The 17,183-nt window shown below is 39.7% G+C and overlaps 1 protein-coding gene and 1 long non-coding RNA gene across 4 annotated transcripts in view; one reads left to right on the forward strand and one right to left on the reverse strand.

Moving 5' to 3' along the window:
- RORA (RAR related orphan receptor A) overlaps window positions 1–17,183 on the forward strand; it is an 809,830-nt gene that overhangs the window by 594,062 nt on the left and 198,585 nt on the right. For all 3 annotated transcript variants that reach the window (XM_061431124.1, XM_061431123.1, XM_061431125.1), the window contains one exon: window positions 14,029–14,058. In XM_061431124.1, coding sequence (XP_061287108.1) covers window positions 14,029–14,058 — 30 coding nt within the window. The remainder of the gene's footprint in view (window positions 1–14,028; window positions 14,059–17,183) is intronic.
- Window positions 1–17,183, reverse strand: part of LOC133256211 (uncharacterized) — a 77,783-nt gene that overhangs the window by 17,532 nt on the left and 43,068 nt on the right. The window lies entirely within an intron of this gene.

The following is a 17,183-nucleotide window of genomic DNA, read 5'->3' on the forward strand; positions in this document are numbered from 1 at the left end:
TGTTCTGCTTCTCATTGGTCAGTTGACTTGGAACTCATCACCTAATAGCTCTCAGGCCCTAAAGTTTCTGAGTCCTTATCCAGGGAGAGATACAGTTTCTTGAAACTCTTCTGGATCTAACATTTGGTGGTTCTAAACTGTAAATAAGAGTTACTTCATAATCAGATGTATTTCTTAGGATAAAGCCTAAAAACTGCTGTAGCAAAGAGACCCAAGAACACAGTGGCATCTGTGAGAAGGAGATTTGCTTCTCTCATCTGTGGGGTGTCAGCCAATGGAGGCTGCTAGGGAAGCCCAGCTCATGAGCTCCAGGGTCCTGCCTCCAAAGATGGCCCTTCCCCCATGGTTGGAGTTGGGTCATGGCTAATGCAGGTTCCAGTCCGTGCGAAGAGAGAGAGAGGAGATCTGGGTGAGCAGCTTCCTTCATTTCCTTTTAAGTGACATGGGCGTTACACATCCAGTGCTTGAGGAGAACCTAGTATGGTGGCCGTTTCCCAGCCCAAAGGGACTCTGGGAAATGCAATCTCTAACTGGCCCTCTGTTCACCCATCTCAAATGCACCTGCTGTGGAAGATCGCAGAATGGGTTTGAAGGGGTAGCAGGAAAACTGCCCTATCTTGTTTTAGGAAAATCCAGCATATTGTCATGATTCCTTAAACTCTTAAAATTTTGTGGACCTTTGTATTAATTCCTGGAGCTGCTGTAACCAATTGCCACAGACTGGGTGGCTTAAAACAGCAGATATGTGTTCTGTCACAGTTAGGGTTGCTGAAAGTCCAAAATCAGCAGGGGCATGCTCCTTCTGAAGGCTCTAGGGAAGAATTTCTGGAAGCTTCTGTTTCAGCTTCTGGTAGGTACTGGCAATCCTTAGCATGCTTTGCCTTGTAGCTACATCACTTCCATCTCTGCCTCCATCTTCACATGACCTTCTCTGTGTGTCTTCTGAGTCACTGGATCAAAATCCCCCTTTCTCTCTCTCTCTCTCTCTTTTTTTTTTAATTATTTATTTGGCTGCACTGGGTCTTAGTTGTGGATCTTCAATTATTTGCAGTGTGTGGGATCTAGTTTCCTGACCAGGGATATAACCCAGGCCCCCCTGCATTGTTACTGTAGAGTCCTTAGCCAAAGGAGGGAAGTCCTCTCCTTTCTCTTACAAAGACAGCAGTCACTAGACTGAAGGCCCACCTTAATCGAATATGACCAAGAATATGTAATCTTGATTACATCTGTGTAAAGACCCAATTTCCAAATAAGGTCGCATTCATGTATTAGGACTTGACCATATCTTCTTGGGAGATATAGCTCAAGTCATTACAACCTTCTTAAGACTAGGGGGAAAAAAAGATGGAAGAAAGACGGAAGGATGGAGGGAGGAAGGCTGGGTAAAAAAATTCAGCAGAGAATAGCTGCGTTAACTGAGATCAAACAAATTATAACAAAGTATATCAGTCTCAAAAAGAACCCATAGTTTACTCTGAAGCATGGTGCCACCTTAATGCCTCAATCCAGGGTCATATAGGCCCTTTTTCCTTTTTTCTTCTATGGGGTCATTCCAGTGCATTGGTGTAAGATACCTAGTTTAGGTAATGGAATTCAGGAACTATCAACAGCTCTCAGCTTTGTGGTGTATACACTTTTGTTGATCATAGAAGCCCCACAAAGAAGATATTCTTACCTTCACCCCACAGATATTGAAACTGAAGCTCAGACTAAGAAACTCGCCTAAAGTGAAATGACTTCACTGATGATGGTGAAGCCAGGCTTGCAGCCTGGGTCCTTCTGTTGTCAAAGATCGATCACATTACACGGTGTTTGAATCCCAGAGACTCTCAGGGCATACTCACGAAAGGGCCACCTCTTACCTTGAGGAATTTGTGAACAGTGTCTGAGGTCACACCTGCTCTGCAGAGATCTCCACAAACTTATGGGGGCCTGAGTGTTAGAATGTGCTAATAGCACAGTCAGATACCCTTGGTGATCAGGATAAACAAAATCTCTATTAAATAGCTAAAGGATGCTTGTTTGCCCAGGAGTCAAGATTTGTTCAATATCAGAGTCCAAGTTTCTCCCTGCATTCTAGAACATTATGTAAAATACACTGAACTTAAAAAGTGTTATTTTTCAGAACTTCATCAGCATATTGATTGGTGATTTGATTACTACTTTACAAAGTCCAAATGACCCTTTAAAAATAAATTTATTTATTTAATTGTCTGTGTTGGGGTTTAGTTGCTCCTTGTCCTGTGGGATCTTAGTTCCTCGACCAAGCATCAACCCATCCTCCCCTGCATTGCAAGGCGGATTCTTAACCACTGGACCACCAGGAAAGTGAAGTCACTCAGTCGTGTCTGACTCTTTGCAACCCCATGGACTGTAGCTACCAGGCTCCTCTGCCCATGGGATTTTCCAGGCAATAGTACTGGAGTGGATTGCCATTTCCTTCTCCAGGGGATCTTCCCGACCCAGGGATCGAACCCGGGTCTCCCACGTTGTAGACAGACGCTTTACCGTCTGAGCCACCAGGGACAACCAGGGAAGTCCCTCAATTGACCCTTGAACAGCATGAGTTTGAACTGCAGGTCCACTTACAGGTAGATATTTTTCAATACTAAAGGCTGCAGTATTATGCAGTCTGGTGTTAGGTGAAACCACAGAAGTGGAGGAAGCACAGATATGGAGGGCTAACAGGGCCAACTATAAGTTATATGTGGTTTAACCCTGAGTTGTTCAAGGGTCAGATGTACTATGAGATTGCCCATCACCATGGGGCCTCCTATAGTTGCCAGCTATGCCATCACACATACACTAAAGGCTGCAGATAGAATTTCCTGTAATGTATAATACAATTAGTAGTTGCCATAAGAAACTTGGTCTCCTACTGGTCTCAGAGAGGTGATGTTTGTGATACTAAAAACCAGTATTGTCACGTTTCCATTCATAGTTTCATTTTAATGATGACTGTTCTTTATTATTAAAATTTTATTTGTGGGGCTTTATTATAGGTACTTTAGAAAAATATAAACAATGAAGATTAAATAATAATCATTGTTAATTTCTCCACTCAAAAATAACCAGTGTTATTAATTTTGTGTATATTTTTTAGTCTTTCTCTTAAGACATCTTTCTATGTGATTAAGTTTTCATTATTTTAATGGTAGTAGGGTATTCCATTATGTAAACACACATTTTTTAAAGTTTAACTCATCATCTACTATTGACATTTGAGTTGTTCCCCCCTCATGTTTTACTAATGGAAACAATGTTGTGATGAAAATCCATACTTACTTCCTAAGCCTACATTTCCAATAGTTGAATTGCCAGATGAAAAAGAAAAAAAAAATTTTTTTCCTTGTTTCAGAGATGAGGAAACTGAGGCTCAAGAGAGATTAAGTATTTTGGCCAAACTCACACAGCTGGCAGGTGACAGAGCTTGACCTGGGATCCAGTTTTCTTGACTCTAAATCTCATATGGGAAAAGAGTTTCTGCGTCTACTCTAATAATGATCATACTCTAACAGTTCTGTGAATGCAAAGTATATGCCCTGGTGGCTGCTTCTTGAATTGTCACCTAGCAGTGGTCAATCCAGACAAACTGCCAAAAATTGTACTCAGAGGAGAAGAGAAAGGCTATGTAGTTGACTTAACTGGATTTTTCATCTTTCTTCAAGATGATGATAATGTTAACATTTTCAAAACCTTTATAGACTCTTGGTATCCTATATATTCAGGAATAACTGAAGCCATCTCTCCATTTCTGAATATTCATTTGATATCCTCATTGAATTCTGGAGTTTTTAGTTCTGAGAGTGGAGCTCCTTTCCTCCAGATTTAGAACCACATTCTCCTTGTTTCCACTTCATTAGATTCCCTCTCCTTTCTAGGTGAGTCAGCACATGAGTAAACATGTGGAATTGTTTCTTCATCTGACATACCCAATATACCCTTGCTCTATCCACACTTCTCACAGTAGTAGCAAACTGGTTTGAGGTGGCTGCAGACCACGTGAGATTTCTTCCATCATTACTTGCCTTGACCTGATATGCTGACCACAAAACATGGTCCATGGAATATGATTATGTTAAGTATACAAAGACATACATAATATATGAGAAGTATCCATATACAAGGACATAATATATGAGAAGCCTGACTTGCTTTGGGGCCCCAACTTCATCACCTTTGATGATGAAGCAACCAACTAACTCTGGTAGCTTCTAAATTGTGGGCTTTAAAGCTGTGGCCATGAGTCTGACAGCATCCAGACAAGTCTCCTACAGACCGTACAAGTCAGTACTTGACCTGTTAGTGGCAAAGATAAGCAATTTCAACAGGTTTCATAGGCATATAAGGAAAGCATTTGCTGGGAAAGCATGGTAAAAGCTGCTGAATTTTACCTGCGTTGGATCATTCACTTATAAGCTAAAACTACTCAATTTCAGAAGGCTCAGCTGTAAGTGTTAACCGTTGTCCATTCATATCTCTGCCTAGAGCCAAGATCAAATTTAAGTCATTGGAGTAATATCTAATGGGTAGCTCCATTTTCAGGATAGAGACTTGATAAAAGGAAATAAGTTTGAAAGAATAAAGATTCCTATTATTCTTACTGTCCACTAGTACTAATCATACATTTGGCACCAGCAAGCCATAAGAGGAGAAATTACCCTCCTTAGGTATGGGCTTTTCATAATGCACTGAATGACCATCTCAAAGAGAGAAGACGGATGTTTCCCAAATACGTTTAGTCTCAAAATTTCTCTCTAGGATAGACGATGGTCTCTTTATGTTACTTTCGCTGGGGGACCAGGAATAAGGTTTTGTCCTTGAAACTGTTTTGTCAAAGATAAAGGCAGGACTTGAAAGCAAGCATAACTCTGTCCTGCCTGCCCAAAATTAAAAGATATTTCTGGGCACATATGTCAGGAAATACGACCTAGAGATGAAGGGCAATAATAAGAATTTTTTTTCATTCAAAAAACAGAAAAAAAATTTCTTATTCATTCCCATAATCGTTTTTCAAACTAAACTGTAAATTTATGTGTGTGTGTGTGTGTATTGTAAAATGTACCTTGATTGGTAAAAGAACTGAAGTTTTATTATAAAAATTACTCAACCTGGGCTCAGATCTAACAGAAAAGAAACTTCACATTAAAGTATTATTTATTATCATAATTAGTATTTCTGATGATTTTAAAGGCTTTTTAATGCAATTACAAAAGGTTTGATTGCTGTAACATTGCTAACGCTTTGCTGCCTTCCTCACGTTGTCCTTGGTCCCCACAACCCTGGCGCATAATTTATTTCTCTTTTGAGTGAACCCTAAGCATTAGTGTCCATTAAGAAATTTTAAAACAAAGTCCAGAGATTACTTGGAGCACTTTCAGTAATATGTACTGATTATCATTAATAGCTCTTTTGTCCTAGGCAAGGACGTTGTTTTGTAATATCATTTTGTTTGGCCGAGACCTTCTCGGGCTGTGCTCCTGATCTGAATCCTATGTTGATTCTGCCCTCCTTAGTGTGGAATGGAACAAGCTCACAGGACAAGTCAGAATGGGTGACAGTGGGCCAGATGCCAGCACGACGTGATATGTTTTCTTTATGAAACAGTTGTTAGCCATTCAAAAAAAAATCCTACATGCTGGGCCTTGTTTCTTATTTCATGTTCTTATGCTACGTATAGATCGCTGTTTTAACTACCAGCTCCTTATGATGAGGAAGTGAAAGAGAAGTACAGGAGGGAGCAGGTGGACCAGACGATCTCAACGTTATCACAATGCTTGTTGATAATATGGCAGGGACCCCTAATTTTCCAGATTGTATTTTGAAAGTTCTGCCCGAGCTCTCAAATATTTATTTACCAGATTATCTACCCATTAAACAGTGGTGCTCTAATGGGCATTGCCTGAGTTCCCCACCCCCCTACCAGGGATTGTTCTCTGTTTATCCAGTGCAGAGTATCTGCAATTAAAAACATCTTTAGTAGGAAAGAGGCACTATACTGTGCATCCCATGTGAATTACATTATTTAAGTCTTACTATAAACCTAGCACTGAGAATTTTATTCCCATTTTATGGATAAGAAAACAGAGGTTCAAGAGACATTAAGCCATTTTCCCAAGACCACAGCTTAAACAATAGGCATCTTATTTAACTCAGGCATCTCATGAGGAGGGATAATGAATATTGCAAAGGCCTTTGTATTTGGAGCCCTCCTTTTCTAGAAATAAAACCAAGAGTCAGTGTGCTGGGGTCACTGTAGACACATGAAACAAGCTGGCCCAGTAAAAATTTTGTAAATTATCTTTCGGCACCTCTTTTCCTCCCCACCATACACAGCCACTTGAAATAGGGAAACATTGATGTATTTAAAAATAAAAAGAAGAAAATACAAATTCCACAATATCTTATTTTTTTTTTTTTTTTATTCTTCCAATTTTATTTTATTTTTAAACTTTACATAATTGTATTAGTTTTGCCAAATATCAAAATGAATCCACCCCATCCCGAACCCTCCTCCCTCCTCCCTCCCCATACCATCCCTCTGGGTCGTCCCAGTGCACCAGCCCCAAGCATCCAGCATCATGCATCGAAACTGGACTGGCAACTCGTTTCCTACATGATATTTTACATGTTTCATTGCCATTCTCCCACATCTTCCCACCCTCTCCCTCTCCCACAGAGTCCATAAGACTGTTCTATACATCAGTGTCTCTTTTGCTGTCTCGTACACCGGGTTATTGTTACCATCTTTCTAAATTCCATATATATGCATTAGTATACTGTATTTATGTTTTTCCTTCTGGCTTTAATTGGAGTATACCTAGATAATATATTGAAAAGCAGAGACATTACTTTGCCAACAAAGGTCCGTCTAGTCAAGGCTATGGTTTTTCCTGTGGTCATGTATGGACGTGAGAGTTGGACTGTGAAGAAAGCTGAGCGCCGAAGAATTGATGCTTTTGAACTGTGGTGTTGGAGAAGACTCTTGAAAGTCCCTTGGACTGCAAGGAGATCCAACCAGTCCATCCTAAAGGAGATCAGTCCTGGGTGTTCTTTGGAAGGACTGATGCTGAGGCTGAAACTCCAATATTTTGGCCACCTCATGCGAAGAGTTGACTCACTGGAAAAGACCCTGATGCTGGGAGGGATTGGGGGCAGGAGGAGAAGGGGACGACAGAGGATGAGATGGCTGGATGGCATCACCGACTCGATGGACGTGAGTTCGGGTAAACTCCAGGAATTGATGGACAGAGAGGCCTGGCGTGCTGTGATTCATGGGTCTCAAGCAGTCGGACATGACTGAGCAACTGAAGTGAACTGAACTGAATAGTTGATTTACAATGTTGTGTTTCAATTATACAGCAAAGTGATTCAGATATGTATAGATATATGTAGATATACATGTATATTTTTTCAAATTATTTTTATTATAGGTTATTTCAAGATATTGAATGTAGTTCCCTGTGCTAAACAGTAGGTCCTTGTTGTTTATCTCTTTTATATATGATAGCATATCTGTTATTTCAGCTATTTTTTGTTGTGTTTGCTTTTCCTTTTGTTTTTTATTCTAACACAGACCTTATCCATGTTGCGAATATCTCTATCTCAACAATTATTATCTCATCATGAGGGAGTCTCACAAATGCCAGTATGGTAATTGGCATGTCTGGAGAGGAGGAAAGATGCCATTTCTTACAAAAAAAAAAAGTTAAACTTGATACCATTGCCTGGAAACCAAGAGACAATAAGTCCATGGAGGAATTTAATTGGTCAAAGACTTGGCACCAAGGGGGTATATCGGATTTCATTCCTCGAGTACGCTGCTCCATGATAACTGTAACTCTGAAATTACTGATAACCATGACAGTGATGAATCTGTGGTATTTTCATGACATTTCCTTTTCATTACTCTGAAGTGTGGTCGGCTAAATAGAGTCAAGGAATCTTGCTGTATTAGAAGTTCTATTTCCAGTTTTTTAAGGAATCTCCACACTGTTCTCCATAGTGGCTGTACTAGTTTGCATTCCCACCAACAGTATAAGAGGGTTCCCTTTTCTCGAAGATTTGGGAGAATGGCATTGAAACATGTATAATATCATGTATGAAATGAGTTGCCAGTCCAGGTTCAATGCACGATACTGGATGCTTGGGGCTGGTGCACTGGGACAACCCAGAGGGATGGTATGGGGAGGGAGGAGGGAGGAGGGTTCAGGATGGGGAACACATGTATACCTGTGGTGGATTCATTTCAATATTTGGCAAAACTAATACAATTTTGTGAAGTTTAAAAATAAAATAAAATTTAAAAAAAAAAAAAAAGAAGTTCTAGTTTGGGAAGAGTTGTTGTGGAGATTTTTTTGCCCTTAGTTTTAAGGATATTAATTGGCAATTTAAAATTGTTATCACACTGTTAAGTTAGAAATTACTCTAAAGCATTACCTAGGGATGTTTTTCTCTCTCCCCCTCTCTCTTCTCCGTCTCTCTCTCTCTCACACACACACACACACGCACACATATAAAATGAGCAGGATAAGATTATAAGGAGTCTCACAATTTTATCAAAAGGTACCATTTTTCTCTAGCCCAGATAATTTTAAAATATCACCCAAAAGAAGTGTATCTTTTCCTTATATAACCTTTTGTGGATACTGCCTTCTTTCTTCTTTGGTTTTTAAAGGTAAAAAGAAGAAAAGTTTCAGGGGGTTGCCTTTGATTGTGAGCTACATTAGATTTTTTCGCAGTGAGAAATAGACCTGGCAGCCTGTTGCATAGAGGAAGTTTGGTTTGATAGCTTGAAAGCAGGGCAAGGAGTCACTGATCAAGACACTAGAAGGGAAATCAAGAAATCGTGTAGTTCAGCTATCTCATTCTACAGATGAAAAAACTAAGCCCCAGAGAAGTTAAATGACTTTCCCAAATCATCCAGCAAGGTCACTTTTGGCTCAGGGTGTATGAGTGGTCTGTGTTTAGAAAGTTAGTTCCAGGTTCCAGCCATCATTCTTCCACAACTCCATGAAGTCCCAATCTCTGTAGAGCGCATGCCTCTGCAGATCTCTGGGGAAGGATATTGCCGTCACTTCCCAGACGTTGGGAAGTGGATCAAAGCCTTCACAACATCTGGACTTGGTTTGACATGCTTTGGTGGTACTGATCCAAGTCCTTTGTCCACGCAGGCCAACTGCCCATGTGCAAGTATCTTCCCTTGATTTTAGAGAGTAAAATCCAGTGGAGTTTGGGGTCTAGAATAAGAGTCCACTTACTTCTAGAAACTTAGTTCTCTGTCTTACGCTCATCAGATACACACTTTGAAGTCAGAGCCCTTGATCTGATAACCAGTATGAAACCCAGGATACCATAAGAAGCTAAGGCATAACTTTTGGTAGAACATTCTAATTCATCTTTGTTAAAGCAAGACTGTGTGGGTTGCCCATCCTTTATTGAAGTTAATAATTAACATTTATATCACACTTCCCACTATGTAAAGCTCTTTACACATTTTTATTTTATTTTGACTTTCACAACAGCCTTTTGAGTATTATTCTGATTATACGCAATTGTAGAGACCAGAGAAGTGAAGTAACTTGCCCAGGGTCTCTGCCAAGTGAAGAAAAGTGGATGGACTAAGAACCTAAGTTCAGGTCAGCTGGACTCCAAATCCAGTTATCTTAAAAGCTACCTTGGGACTTCCCTGGTGGTCCAGTGGTTAAGAATCTGCCTAGGGGACTTAGGTTCAATCCCTGGTCTAGGAACTAATGTCTCACATGCCAGAGGGCAATGATGGCTACACACAATAGCTACACAGCCCCTACATTCTGAAACCTGTGGGCCCAGCTAGAGAGAAGCCCACATGCCACAGCGAAAGGTCCCACAAACCACAACTAAGACCCAATGCAGCCAAAAATGAATAAATAATTTTTTTTAAGTTGCCTTTAAAAAGTCTATTCTTTTTCACTTCTAGGTTGAATTAGAGCTGTTTTTCTCTTAAACACTCATAATTTATCTTTAGAAAACCCAACTATCCTGGAATTCTTGATTGAGTCACTGCTGGGAGCGTTAGGTTTGAAAAAGGCTTACCCCTTCCACCTGAGAACAAACATGGGCAACATAGATGGCCTTGATCTCAGGGATGATAAGCTCTATAGCAAGAAAGACAGGAATCTTGCAGCCTCTGAGGAAATAACAAGAAAGCAAAATGGAAGACCAGCCAACCCATTTAAGGGAGGGGGTGATGAAGAAATGGCTGCTGGTCAGAAGCCAGGGTACACAGGCCTCTCAAGGATTTATTTCACCCAAGCACTGGTGGGGCTTCGTGGCTTAGCTAAGGCTGGGGGACAGGGCCCTGTACATTTAAATTATTTATAGAGCTGATTGCTGAGTGATATGTTTTTGATGATAGCCATTCTGACCAGTGTGAAGTTATATTTCACTGTGATTTTGATATGCATTTCCCTGATGGTTACAATTTTGAGCATCTTTTCATATGCCTGTTGGCCATCTGCCTCTTCTCTTTAGAAAAATGTCTATTCAGGGCTTCTGCCCATTTTTAAATCAAGTTGTTTGCCTTTTTGATGTTGAATTGTATGAGCTGTTTACATGTGTTAGATACTAACCCCTTATCAGTCGTATCATTTGCAGTGTTTTTTTCCCAGTAGGTAGGTTGTCTTTTCATTTTGTTGATGGTTTCCTTTCCTGTGCAAAAGCTTTTAAGTTCAGTTAGGTCCCATTTGTTTAGTTTTACTTTTATTTCCTTTGCTTTAGGAGACAGAGCCAAAAAGAATATTGCTACAATTTATGTAAAAGAGTGTTATGCCTATGTTTTCCTCTAGAAGTTTTATGGTTTCCAGTATTATATATAAGTCTTTAATCCATTTTGAGTTTTAGTATATGTGTTAAGTGTTCTGATTTCATTCTTTTACATGTAGCTGTCCAGTTTTCCCAGTAATGCTTATGGAAGAGACTATCTTTTCCCCCATTGTATATTATTGCCTTCTCTGTCATAGATTCCTTCACCATAGTGTGTGGGTTTATTTCTGAGCGTTTTATCCTGTTCCACTGATCTGTATATATTTTGTGTGTGTGCCTATACCATACTGTTATGATTACTGTAGCTTTATAGTATTTTCTGAAGTCACAGAGCATGATCCCTCCAATTCCATTTTTCTTTCTCAAGGTTTGGCTGTTTCAGTCTTTTGTGTTTCCATATAAGTTTTTAAATTATTTGTCCTAGTTCTATGAAAAATGCCATTGGTATTTTGATAGGGATTCCATTGAAATCTGTAGATTGCCTTGGGTAGTATGATCATTTTAACAATATTATTTTTTCCAGTCCAAGAACATCATATATCTTTCCATCATTTTGTGTCATCTTCAATATCTTTCATCAGTGTCTTATAGTTTTCAAGTACCAGTCTTTTACTTCCCTAGAGAGCTTTAAATACATACCATGGATTCACTTCCCACCAGATATTAACTTTCCACAGAAAATTTTTATTGTCTTCATTAAACTTTCCAGAGTTCACACATTTGTGCAATGAGAAGAACATTTTCTCCTTTTTCCCCACTTCTATGGAGTCAGTTACTTTGAAGTACTGGAGCTTCTATAGAGAAAAGACTACCGTAAGACATTAGTGTGATCACAGTTGTTTTTAAGGAGATGAGAAGTAAGGAATTCCATGAAATTTTCTGACTGTTTCTTTAAATTTGTCTTTTATGTGTTCAAATTGTTTCAGTTCATTTTCCTATCCTATGAAAACAGAATTTTGACTTCATAATGGCTCTTAAGTTAAAAACAAAGGAAAAGAAAATTAAGTGTTATACACAGTTCTGTCTCTATACTTAGGAGTTGTAATGCATTTTAAAAGATATTACTTATGTGAGAGGGATGTGTTTTTTAAGCGTTTCTCCATAAAAGTATATCTACTAATTTATTGGTATATTTTTCCTTGCTGTAATGAATATAATTTACACTTTATTTGTATAAGTTAGGGTTGCCAGATAAAATACAGGATGCTTAGTTACATTTGAATTTCAGATAAGTTATTAGTGTCTGAAATTTAAATGTAACCGGGAATCCTGTATTGTTTCTGCTAAATCTGGCAGCTCTTGTATAGATGTATCCCCCAGTTATTTATACTGATCACTAATTGGCAGTTTAAAAAAAAAAAAAAAAGGCTGAGTTTGTGCTGTTGCAGAAGTCATACTTTCTTCTGGAGACAGATATGAGAAGTTTTAGCTCTGTGCTATTCTGATCGCAAAGACCAAGCAGTTTTCCTGGAATGATTTTCAAAATCTATTATCATTATAATCGTCATGAAAATATTTGATGAGAACACTGCATCACACTGTATAATAAATTTAAGTAGAAAAGTCAAAGCAGTGGTATTTTCATCAGGCCTTTGGATGTCAGGAAAAATTGTTCCACACTCAGCGAATATAGATAGGTGCGTTTGGGGCTGTGTTAAATCCAATTGTGTGAAGGTTCTGAATAATCAGGAGTGACAGCATAAGCACTTTCTCTTCAAAGTGATTTTTACAGAAAGCATTATTTCCTAAGGAAAGTACACATATAGCTCTCATAATGCTGAAAGAGCACTCATATATCAATTTATTGGTGCTGGTGTCATGAGCTGGAGTTGCAAATGGTATTCAGATTTTCAATTTGACTCCCTGTTGCTGTTGGGAGAAGGTCCCTTCCCATGAAAAAGCTTATTTCAAAAACTCCTAAAACCCTTTGGTTAGTTCCCATGTGAGAGAGTCTTTAAGACTCTTTGCAGAGGGTTTTAACTTCACTCTGCAAAGCCAACTCAAACACTATGAAAAACAATAGTTTCGTTTTCCTCAATAAAAAGGGGGGGAAAAAGAATTTGAGTTGGGCTATGTAATTTCAGCTTCCCTAAATAAGTCCTTTGGAAAGTTGTGGGAGGAACAAGTGTATGATTTTGGTCTTGGCGCACAACTTTGGCACTCACTTTTTTTTTTTTTAATGTCTACCATGGATTTTCACAACAGATTTCTTCCCTGTATGATATATCCCATAGCTAAGTAATAGGTCTGATGTGGGTGCCAAATTTTTCAATGAGGTTACTTTCTAGAGGAGGGTTAAATAGTTCTCTTAATAACTTAAAAGAAAAAAACACATTTAAGGTTTACCACATTTCTTAGTCACAGGCTAAATGTTTTCAAGAGTTTTATGACTTTGAGCCTATTTCGTCTTAAGAATATCCCCCAAGAAGAATGAAGCATACAGAATTAATAAGTGGAACACTTCTGAAATGGCAGTAGCACTGTTTTCACTGAAGGATGCGTTCACATTATCTTTCTGAGGTCCTCATGTGCTGAATCTTGCCCAGCTCCATTCCTCACCTGCTCTCTGTAGAGCAGCTTGGAAGCCTCAGGGGTGCTGACTCATGAATCCCTCGTGTTTTCACGTGGTTTGTGTGCATTCTGCTGCCATTTGCAGAAGTAGCGTTCATCCCCCTTCTGACTTTAATGAGTACAGACAGAGAGGTCCACTTTGTGGATGTATTTTCCCTCCCCATTAAATGCTATGCTTCATGTAAGCAGCAAGAGTCATTTTCATTAAAAAGTAAACATGAAATCAATGGCCAGAGCAAATTAATTGCTCCGTGGCTCGGTTCATCTTGTCTGAGTAAGTTGGCATCACTCTCAAATATTTCCCTTCAATCTTTCCCACTTTACCTATAAACGTGATCATCTTCCCTTTTTAAAATCAAAAATAAGAGTCTTCCCTCACTGTTTAATCACTGTCTATGCTGCTATTTTTTTTTCTTTTTTTTTTTTTTACCACAGAATCTCTTAAGCCAGTAGGCAATGCTTGCTGGCCCCATGGTGAATGATTTCATTACGCTGGGGTAGATCCCGTGATGTTGTAGGTGAAATGAGAACTCATCTTCCCTCTCCATCCCCATCTGAACAAAATGTATTTCAGAGTACACTGGGAAGGATGTATGTTCTAAGAAATACACATAGGCCGCTTTCTCACGCTTGTCCTTGTTTCTTCTCTTCTAGGTATCTCAGTAACAAAGAAGACACATACATGTAAGTAATGCATCTTTTTTTCTTGTCCAAAGTTTTCTGCAGAATTGGAATTCGCATATGTCTGGCTGCTGTGGCCCTTCCAAGTATAAACTAATGTTTCAACTGTGATCCATGGTCAGTACAGGTCATACTTCTCTACCTGTAGTGGTTGGAAGTGGTACATCTCCACCTGTGTGTACTGAGTGTGTGTTAAACAGGGTCTAGGCGTAGTGTGATACATTCTAGCAATTCAAGGCATTCATCTGTAGAAAAACCATACAATCTAGCCGGGAGGATCAATTAATTACTTACTGGTCACCCTTCCTCTGGATCCTTCTTAGAGGAGTCGGTATGTTTCTAGGAAACATCACCTTGATTTCTTTTAAACCTGGGTTTCCTTTTCCTCACCATTCACGACGTAGGTTGTTTTGTACTTGTGTCTGTGGAGCAGAGATACTGACCAGGAATCTGGGTGCTGCCGGTTGACCCTGAGTGTGGCCTTCGTGGGCCCTGGTAAATCGCATGGGTAGTTTGATGTGGAAACGTGTGCTGAATTTACCCTCTGTATTCATTCCCACCTCTCAGGTTCAACTGCTTTCATCAATTGCCTTCATTCGAATTCCACCATAAGTTTGCAAACTCACGTCAATGTAAAGTGTTGTGATTTGCATTCTGAGCAAATTTGACTGTGCCTTGAACCTCAGGATGAAATCAATAACGTCATTGATGGCAGGCAGTCAACTTTCGCTGTACTCGACCAGCATATTATTTAGACTTCGAATTAAGAGTGTCATTAGAATTTGATAACTATTTTAGACCACAGATACGTGCTACCTATGAGATATGTTTGGGCATCCTTCTAAGGCAAGCAATGGAGATACTTATGGCACAATTTAGGGCCGACAGAGACGTGTCCTCCAATTTTTCCTATGTATGCTTTGAAAAGTTTTGATTTTATGTGAACCATTTGGAGGGGAAAAAAAGTCTGTGTACCATCAAAGTAGTTTATCTTGTGCCTCGGTTGATTCTTAAAATCTGCTCTTGGATTTGTCTGTCTGTCTATCTGTATTTGTAGAAAACAAACATAAAAAGCAAAAAAAGCACAAAAGCCAACAACCCCACCCAGTTTGATGGTTGCCTGACTCTTAGGTCCCAGTCCTGCAGTCTCTCCACGTGGCTCTCCCGTGGGCTCCAGTGGAACGTTAGTTTGAGGATAGAGGGAAGTTCAGGCCCGTAATGGACACATGCTCAGGACAGCACCTCATCTCTCAATGCACAGTTCCAGCTGGCTGTCCCTCCACCAGGATAGTCTGTGGCCCTTAGTTTTTTGGGGGTTGTTTTGTCGTCGTCGTTGTTGTTGTTCTTGCTGTTGTCGGTGCATAATTGAGCTCATGATGACTGAGAGATTGACAGTGCAGGAGACTGAAGTCCTCTGTATATCCGCAGGGCAGGCATGGTACAGAGCGCTTCCTTGCACAGCCTTGCCCATGAGCTCGTCCCTGGCCTGGTGGGACCCACTCTAGAGGTGGTAAGTAATTCAGTCTTTCTGCTAGCTCAGTCCTGGGCCTCTCCCGAACAGGGGCGGATGATTGTGCCTACTATTGATGGCGGTTTGGGGTATGGACTCCTGGCCACCTGGCAATATACAGAAAGCCGCTGACTGTTTGCATTATGACTTGGCTCCTGGAGAAGCGAACAAAACCACTAGTTGAACTCCATTGGATTCAATGAATAGGACAGAGACCAGAGATGTTACTTAACATAAAGACCATCTATCCATAAGGACCTTCAAGGAACTGTCATCCCTAAGAATAATTTCATTGGCCTGTTGCAGAAATAATAACCTGTGGTTGGACTGAAATTCATGGAAGGATTTGGGTGACAGCATGAGAGTTGTAGCTAGTGAGAAAAGGTCGCACTTCAGGCAATGTAACAGATTGGTCTTTCAATGGAGGCTTACTGAACTCTATCAGATATACCTGCTTGAAAACAAAATCAAGATATAGCCAGAGTGGGTAGATTTTGAGTGCCTTTCTAAGTATGAAAATCAGCAGGAAAATTCTTAGGGATTAAGCATAATGTAAATGTAGAAAGATTTCATACGTCCTTTATTGTGTAGCTTCGATATTACATTTATAAGAACGATTTAGATTGGAAATCATCTTGGTTTTTTTTGGTTGATGTTTACTTTCATGATGTGGAGACAGGGCCCAAGATAAAATGTCCCAATGACAAGCTGGGAAGAATAGCATCTGAATAGACAGTTGACACAAAACTTTGCACATGCCAAGGAGAAATTGAACTGTCCAAGTTGCATGTTAGTGAAGTCTTCTATGACACTTAAACATGGAGATTGTTTTTGTCACTAAGCTTAGCAGACAGACCATCATATTTCTGATCTTAGTGTCTCTACAGGTCCTGCAAGTTGTGAGGAGGAAAACAAATCAGTTCTTCCTCTAATAACCATCACCCAAATGACTTCTTTAGCATCTGTCCGATTTTTCTTGAAAACTGAACTTTCCCAACTTGCTGATCAGTTTTCTTAAGATGTTAAATTCCAGCTCCTCCTAAATCATCTTGACATCTATTCTTCAAAAGTTTCACTCTCAGGGAAGTGTGAATTCATTTTTCGGACTGTCTCGAGACTTCTACTTTTAGCCAGGGTTTGGCAAACTTCGGTCAAGGCTTGACTGTATAATCACCCACAGCTGAAGTCACCTCCCATTAGCAGTTTCAACCTGAATTTCCTAACTGCCCTCACAGAGAGATTGTTCCACTTACAAATTAACATGTACAGTTGCAGAATATATTATCAGACCTGAGTGTCAGCTCACAGGTACACCAGTCAGAGGTGTAAGAACTACAAAATGAACCTGAATAGTTGTGACACTTGATCACATTTTAGGCCACCTTGTTATCTGGAAAGTACAGGTATTGCTTCTTTAAAAAAAAAAAAAAAAGTGTTTGGGGTGAGTTAAGCCATAAATTCCCAGGAAAAGAGATCTGTTGGCCTCACAGAAATCCATAAGCATGGTCTTTGGAGACCACTGATCCTCGGTTCCTGGGACAGCACCATCAGTGTCATTAGCTTTACTTGGCAGGTGAGGAAAGGCCAAGTTTGGGGGCTTATGCTATGAAGTCATCAT

Source organism: Bos javanicus, chromosome 10 (assembly GCF_032452875.1).
Source record: "Bos javanicus breed banteng chromosome 10, ARS-OSU_banteng_1.0, whole genome shotgun sequence".
Classification (NCBI taxonomy): domain Eukaryota; kingdom Metazoa; phylum Chordata; class Mammalia; order Artiodactyla; family Bovidae; genus Bos; species Bos javanicus.